General features: G+C 39.1%; 1 protein-coding gene across 1 annotated transcript; it reads right to left on the bottom strand.

Moving 5' to 3' along the window:
- Nucleotides 1-3,360: 3,360 nt before the first annotated feature.
- Nucleotides 3,361-4,985, bottom strand: LOC117949448. Its single transcript, XM_034879751.1, has one exon. It carries the CDS (start codon nucleotides 4,856-4,858, stop codon nucleotides 3,917-3,919), a length of 942 nt encoding a protein of 313 aa, XP_034735642.1. The 5' UTR covers nucleotides 4,859-4,985; the 3' UTR covers nucleotides 3,361-3,916.
- Nucleotides 4,986-8,744: the final 3,759 nt, after the last annotated feature.

Here is an 8,744-nt window from a genome sequence, read left to right as displayed (position 1 = left end):
GAAAACAGACAAAAACACAAGGAGGCCAATGAAAAAAAAGGGAAAATGAACCCAACCAAAAACCCCAAACCACAACAGATTATAGCCTAAGTTAGGTTTAGAACATGATGCTATCTGTTCTGACATACATTGTGAAAGAATTTGTAAGTAAAAATCCAGTGTTTTGGTCTTGGTTGAGCTTGTTTGGAAAAGATGTTCAAGCATTTTAAATGTTGTGGTAACTGTATGCATTTTGTATCAAAGCAACAATAAATGTGTTAATTGTACAGGCTACACAGACAGATGTTGTGCTAACTGTGTTGAGAGTTTAGGAAAGTTGTTAAAAGTATAAAAAGAATTGTCATAGCAATGGTAAAATGCCGTAATGCAAAGAGCAATAATCTACCTTATTTGCTGTTTGAGGTGTCCTGTCAACAGTTTTTCCTTAATGGTGGTGCATGTGGAAAATTGGTTCTTTCAAACATTTTCAATAGTAATGTACCGCTAATAATAAAAGTAAACGACAAGGGATTTTTTTAAAGACGATCAAACAAAACAAATGAAACAAAGGGAGCAACCTGACATTCTGTGTCAGGTTCATATTCTGGTCTAAAGTTACGTCGGATTTGAAGCCACACCTGATCCTTTTCTAAACCTAATATTTTTGGTGCGTAAACATAAACAATGTTTTTCCTAAACCTAACCAAACTGCAACTTTTTCACAACATTAACAACTTTACATACAGGGTAGGAATAAACAACCCGCATCATTGTACACAGGCACTGATTTACGTTTTCTCCTCCGTGGGTGCTCACGGGTGCACGCCCTTTAAAAAAACAAGTAGTCAATGATGTTTGCATTTCAGAACCTTAGGAAATGGACAGCGGCCAACACAAACACATACGCCTATTAACTTGATAATAAAGCTGTAAAGTAGGTTGTTTTGTTATGTTTTAACTCAGGACAGAGCCACTTCTTACAAATACAGGATTGGAGATGGACAGTTTAACTGACTCCCAATCAGCTTCGTGGGAAATTTAGAATCAATGGAGCAAGGGATGGACAGCAACATAACTATCACACTATGACGGACGCTCCACTTAGCATCAACTGCAATCTTTAATTTTAACTGAATGTAGCCTACTGGCAGCCTGGCTCAGTATTTTCAAGCACCCACTGTATCTGCGCCTATGTAGTCATATGGTTTGGAGGATTCCCTTCAAAGATCCAACATATTAACACGTGAGATTACAGTCTGTGAGATGTTAGAAAGCCTCTTTGGACTGAGCATTGCTTTGGCCTCAGACATCAAGTGTTTGTGAGGTGATAAATCTCGCTGAGTTTTGGAAAGTATTCTGCCGCCATTAAAAATCACTGCTGTCTGATTCCTCAGCAAATTTGTGGAATTGATTTGGTGTGTTGCAGAAAGCCACAGTCTGGGCAGAGCCAGTCCACAAATTGCCTGTGCAGTGTGAAAAAACTGTGAAAAAAGGGAGGTTTAAAGATGAAATGAATGTGTTCAGCAAGACCACAACCCAAGCTCTCTACATATGTTCCACATTGAATGACTATTTAAATAAATTTGGTATTCTAAGTCATCATACTGTGTGTCTGTTGATTTTCCAGACTAAACAGCTACATTGCTTTGTCAATAAACGTGTTGCGATTGCAAGGTTGTCTTTGCATGCTTTAAGTTTCCGAAAAAGGACTGAGGTCAAAGAGTGCTAAATTGGTTCAAGAATGCTAATAGGTCATAATTATCTCTGTATTTTCAGTCAAATCTGATGAAAAAGGCCTGGCTGACCTCTGATGTTCTGATTTGGTTTGTACTTTTCCCAGACTTGGCAGCCCATGACAACTGGAGAACTGTAATAAGAATGATCTGACATGAGTATAAATACTTTCAATGGGTAATTGACCCTTTTCCTGGACACACACACTCCGAGATCAAAAGGGTATATCCTCTAGACTCCAAGAGCAATGATTAAACACATTTCAGAGGTATTTCCCTTCCATTTCCAGGGCAGATCTGGCAAAGGCACATGAGATGTGTTTCATTAAGTTGTATCTTGAAGTGTGTGTGTGTATTTGTGTATGTGTGTGTGTCCACTGAGAATACAGTATGCCTATGTATATGCATGTGTGCATGCTGTCTATGTGTATGGTGCACATTTTTAGCTGGTGAGGGGAAGTGACGTTGCGTGTTGCCAGCCAAGTCTCAGTGTTTCTCAAGAAAGACAAATGGCATTGTTCCAGGAGCTGCCAAATCCCTGCCGGCTGGACTGAAGTTCCAGCCATGTAAAGAGAGCAGGAGTGGAGCAGGGCCTGACAAAAGATGACATTGGCTTGTAAGTTTATGGCGATGACGCTCAGGGGGATTCCATTATGTGGCTGTCACACAGCATTAGGCGAGACAGCAAACACTTTCATGTGTGGATTACCATTCACCCCTTGGAGATAATAGATATTTGCCTTAGCTAATCCATTACTCTATTGATTTTTTTCCCTTTAATAACTTCTTGCAAGCAAGCAAATTTTAATAAGTGCAAGAATGCTGACATGTAAGAAGCTTGAACAAAGAGCTATGTTCGACACTTCTTTTCAATACAGAAATAAGCTATGAGATAATTTTCAACAACCACATTTTGTTCAAACATCATAAACACATGATATATATTACAGATCACTAAATTTCAAGCATGAAAGATTCAAGTGTGATGCAAATATCAGCGGAGCTGCTAAAGTAGTCTATATTCAATACAATGCTCACGTGACAAATAAGTCGGTTGGTAAATAGTTGTCTCAAACAGAAGAGGTCAAGACATGTTCACTTTTTTTACATTTTTGCCCATTTGTTTGTTGTGAGACAATAATTATTATAACATACCATTACTTTGCTTAATATTTACAAAAACAAAAGTTTGGCAACATTCTTTATTCTACTATACTATGTCTGTCCGTATCTCAAAAGCATGAAATAACTAATTTCTTCTTGCCATAGAGCACCACTGTTGTCCCAAAACTGTTAAAGACACACCAGTAAACCCCACTAAGTGACATGTTCCATTCTTACCACAAAGGTCGAGCTCACACACACAAACACACAGACACACACGCACACACACATACACACACACCCTTCTTGCTGTGGAACTTGTTAGAGCACAACATGTGTTTCAATTCACCTCTGAAATTAGTCCCCAACAAATACACAATTTAATTGTGTTTGAGGAACATTTGCTAAAAACTACAGTGCCTAGCTGTTTTATAAAATAATCAAGTCTCTTTTTGAATATATGTAATTTTCATGGGATTTTTGACAATAAGAAAAATAATGAATGTCATGAACCATATCCCCAAAAATGCATTATATCACATTATACACCAAACTCTCTACTTTTTTCTGGACATTCCTTTATTTACAACACACATTAAGTACATTGGCTCTGCAGTTAAAGAGGTCATAATAAAACAGAAAAGATCATTAGTAACATTAACAGATTAGAACAATACATAAATATTGAAATTCCTCAAGTACGGTTTCTTTTATTATAATGTGAACCAGTGATCAAACAATGCCTCCTTTGTAAAACAATAACAACAAAGCTTCAAGACAGAAAAGCCATGAAATCATATTTAAAGTTGCTGAAAAAACAAAGATCATGCTGCTTTAAATTCTACCTCCCGGCCCGGAGCATATCATGATTTTCCGCATTGATTCTAAACACAGATACTTTGATTGTCAATTCACCACATCTGTACAGCCTAGCTATACACTGACATTTTAAATTGATGAAGAATGTGTAGATTAAAATTGTGGACAAAAGACATTCCCTTCTTTATTTTGGTTCAGTTGCATGTTCAATCAATCTACAAAACTTGCTTTTTGTCTTAGTTCTTGAAGGTTCCTAGGACGGTAGGGAGAGAGAGTTACGTTCAGATGTTTGCTGTGTGGGGAGTTATCGTCCTCGGCTTCGGCACAGGTGAAGGTTGTTTTACTTCAGAATCCACGGAGAGGGTTGCAGGCCTGTTTACAGTGTACTCATTCGGGTGCATAGTCTCATAATCTGGGTTGATGGATTCCGACTCACGTTTGTTCAGAGAAAGCATCCTCACCTCCCGGCGTGTCGTTTGGGTTTTGATGCGTCTGTGGCAGCAACACAATGTGATGATTATGATGAGCAAGAGCAGAATCAGACTGACTCCACCTGCAAGCACTGCCACAACCGTCGTGGATGTAAAACAGAATAAAGTTGGTGGTGGTGGACCTTTACAGGTTGGACGGACAGTGTCACTCTTCTCCTTGCTGACTTTGTTTGCAACACTACATGTAAAGCTCGTCTCCCCTTTCAACTTTGCCAGTGATATGCTCAGTGTTTGTCTTGTTTCTTCCGTTAAGGTCTTTTCATCTAGTGTCCATGAGAACACTAAACCTTGAGGATAGGCTGCATGGCAATTTAGATTAACAGCACTAGACTTGGGGTCACACATGTAAGTGAGTCGAGGTTTTGACACATTGTCCATCATACAGATACGTTGAGTCCATGTTTTAGCCAGTGTACCATTGGGATTCAGCACATTAGCTTGGTAAGTCCCCGCACTTGAGAATTGTAGGTTATTCAGCAAAAGAGATCCCACTGTAGAGATGTCCTCTGACCTTCCAACAGACACTCTGCCTTTTTCTCTGTGGAAAACGATTGTGCTATTATGAGTCCATCTCAGCACATGTGAGTTTGCCAGTCCATCATACTCAAACGGCAGCAGGAGACTCTGTAGTCCAACTACAGCATAAAGATCACAGGTGTACTGGTTTGCTGCTGAGAGGTTGATGAATCCCACCAGAATGAGGACACCAAGTGTGGCAGCAAAACATGCCATGATACCACGGTAATAATCCCTTGAGTTGAATTAATTCCTTCCTTAGTTTAATCTGTGATTTTTTTAAGCCGTGAGCAAGAGACAACTGTGTCAACGTGTGTTGTTTTTCCACTCAGAATATTACTGGCACATACATGACTAACTTTGTGCCTTTCAAGAGAAGTAAATCTCCAGCAGGAAGGAAACGCTATTAGTCAAAAGTCTGCTTTCAGTTCTCGTAAAATGACAAAAAGCAATGTCAAAATCATGTGACAATGTGTTCGCCCCCTTAGTAGCTTATTTGTATGAATAATACACATGTTAAAAGTCACTAGTCATTGTGTGTAGCTGTTTCTGTGTGGGTATCTGGCTGTGTGTGGTGTACGCTGCTCTGCTAGTAGAGCATCTAGCGAGCTAAAGACATATATTTCTTAGGAGCCAGTGAACCAGCATGAGTGGAACAGGAGCAAAGACAAAACAAGGAAGGAACAAATGTGTCTGCTAGCTATTTAAGAATGGAACTGTTTGCTAACATAACAACTTGAGGAGCTGATATGGTACATAGATCATGGCTGTGGGTCTTTGATGTTTTTTTTAGGTGGTGGTTCCCCTCTAGTGGTGCACGTACTTTGAATCCACATAGATTTGGAAGACACTACAGGAATAACTCTGTCAGGGAATAACAGGCTTAACACAGCCACCAATACACAGTTTAATTTTCATCAAGTTAAGATACAAACATAAAGTTGCAATATAAAGTTACGGAAATATTGTGAAAGGGTTTCTGAGATTGATCATCAGCCATATATTTTCCTGCTAAGCTTTTAAAATAATCATCCCGGTTATTGGTTTTTGCCTGTCAAAGAATACAAATGTCTTTTATTTTTCTAATCTAAATTAGTTTAGTCTGGGCTGCCTTTTCTCATAAAGCAATTTAACAATGAGAGGTCACCACCGCTTCTAAATATCTGTTGCATATGCTTTTGTTTTGGTGGATTCAGTTGACCAGCTCATCCAGAGAGTATTTGTGTTTTGTAATTAGAGATGGGGCTATGCGGTCAATTAAACATTTTAATTAAATAATTTCACTGAATCTTCTCTTGAGGGAAGAGCTGTTGTACAGTAAGCAACACAACGTGCATTTTATTGTTAAACAAATGATAACAAAGGCTCCAACCAGTTGTATCATGACCTTGTTTGACTGTGGTCTCCAAGTGGCACATTTTTTCTTTGGTTTTTAATATGGTGGATCTAAAACTGGGTTGGCATTTTTTCAATGCATAAAATGAAAAGAAACGCTCTGGCAATGTATCCCAATCATCATTATCAAGTGAGCTTTCTGTAAATCCCCTACAGCATTTCCAGTAAACCAGAGTTATTGTTCAGTTAGCATCTAGAAACACCCTTGTCATTTTATAATTCACGGCATCTACAATCCTCCAAAGTACTACTATAACTGTGTTAGTTCGATCTACACTAGAAAGAGTTCCTTTTGCACCCCACAAGTATAATTTTGTGCAATTAGCAGTGATTCACAATCTTTCTGTAACTCTCAGCACCTTCAAACAGAGATACTCGTAGACAGAAGAACACCTGTTTCCTTTAGTTTCACCATCATTACACTTTTTCCTACCCTAAGGGAATAGATTGATGTTAAAATGTTAACTATTCAGAGGGGGCGTACTGAGAGCTGAACGCAATGAATTCTTAGTTACAAATGTTGTAAAGATTATATTTCCAAGAATTTCCCTGCCAGCACACAACAGTGTGTGTGTGTGTGTGTGTGTGTGTGTGTGTGTGTGTGTGTGTGTGTGCTGAGCTGAAAGCAGCAAGTTCACAGTTACAGGGAAAAGCAGAGCAGATGTACTGTATATGATGTGCTTGTGTTTTATAGCATAGGTGACATGAGCCAAAGAAGGTGTGCATTCCCGACTCTCAACCTTTTTGATTGAATTATGCAATAGTGTACCTGGAACAAAAACTTACACAGAAATGCAACAACATTTTTTAGCTGTAAGAGTTTAAAGATCCAGCTTTTGCTATTCCCTGTGTCAGCACCCATTGTAGTTGTGTCAGCACCAACAGCAAAACAATGTATTGAGAAAAAAAATGTTGATCTGATTATTTTTATATTATACTGTGCAATTTAAAAATGATCCATCTTCCCATAAATTGCATGCCTGGGGTTCTCAATTCTCACAAAAAAACTCTCACTAAGAAATCACGGCCAATTAAGAAGAAAAGTGCCCTGCAGAAGACCACAATTCAGATTCTCAGTGATGTGTTCCCCCAAAACGTTTGCAGGGAAGTTTGTTTATGACATTTTTAACCTTGTGCTGTACGTGCCTCTGTGGTTCTGTGCATTGTGTTTGACATACAATGATTAACATGTAAGCATGAAGTCAACCCTCCATCTTTCATTTTTACATCCATGTCTGATAAACCCAATAGAAATGGTATCCATTGTTTTTAATATAAAAAACCCTCTCCCATACCCCCAAAGGTAATCATTTCTGCTATGTTCATCCAATATTAATGTGAACACCCACAAACTCATAGCAAGTGTTTCATTTCAAATCCAATGTGCTGGACTAGAACCAACACAATGAAAACATATCACTGTCGCAATACTCACAGTCTGCACATATATAGGAAATATTATTTAGGGACACTCATACCACCACTCTATGAAAACTAAATCATCCACAGTCTGCATCTTGTTTTTATAGAAAGATAAACAGCGAGGCATCTGTATAGATATGATTTGCTCAGTAGTACATTTTATTGTAAAATTTAACAACAACCTAGTGTGATTGAGCCACATCTGTGATCATCTCCATCTGTTGCAACAGAAGACAAAAACACCAGTCTGTTTACAATTCTGTTCACTTTTGCTCCAGTCATTCGCTGTTTCCTGCCCTCATCTCATCTGCAGAAATATTTCCTCACACTAGACGAGTGTCAGAGATACAGGAGAGGAACCGAGCTGCTAGTAAAGACGACTGTCTGATGCCATAGTGACATAATGTGACATCGTGCCTGATGTCAAGGCAAGAGTTTCCATGTTCAGTATTCAATGGTTCAACAAAAATAGCTCAGTCATTCTCAAATTACTAGAAACAAATATTGTTGATGCTCTTGGAAGCTTTAGGGAAACAAATATCATGTTGACCAAATTAATATTAAAGATTATCCAGGGCATTCTGAATGTGTGACTGCATTATGATGACTACTTTCATTGCTAAGGGCTCCCATTTAGTCACTTTGACTTAATGCAAGCAGTACCTGATGCCAAATCAAGCCCAACCGTTTTATCATTCCTTTTTGATTCCCTTCCGTAATAAGCCCTCTTAATTGGCTACAAAGTAAGGTCTGAATAGACCGGCAAAAGGTTAATTGGCCCCAGTTCCTTGTCCCTGAAGCTTTCAGGCAGGGAGCCAGACTGCCTAGCTAATGTTTAATTCAGGGGCCCAGATGGAGGACAACAGCCTGGCTGTGAGATCCTCGACTCACACTTTCACCAGACGTGGCTGTGGCTCTAGGATGGCCCAGAGGGATGAGGGGGGTCCAGGCCCTCCTGCTCTCCAAATTCAATATAATCGGGGACAGTGGTGTCACTCTTAGCTAAGTACATTGACATGGATGGACAGATGCTTCCTATGTTCCATTGTCGCACCAACAATTACAATAAACCGAAATAGATTGATTAAAATGGAGGCTAATACAATCCACGCAGAGCTTTTGCAGTATAACTTTTGTCAACTTTGATGCAGGAACTTGGAATGGAAACCCTCTTAGCAGTGCAAACTTTGGTGTTTGTGGTACAAATATATTTCTTGTGTAAAATGACATCCTGGCTAATGTGGCGGCCGTGCGCTAGCATGTTGCTGGCTAGCGAACATGTTAC

Source organism: Etheostoma cragini, chromosome 8, assembly GCF_013103735.1.
Source record: "Etheostoma cragini isolate CJK2018 chromosome 8, CSU_Ecrag_1.0, whole genome shotgun sequence".
Classification (NCBI taxonomy): domain Eukaryota; kingdom Metazoa; phylum Chordata; class Actinopteri; order Perciformes; family Percidae; genus Etheostoma; species Etheostoma cragini.
The sequence above is the reverse complement of the archived record's forward strand: the minus strand, read 5'-3'. Positions and strand labels throughout refer to the sequence as shown.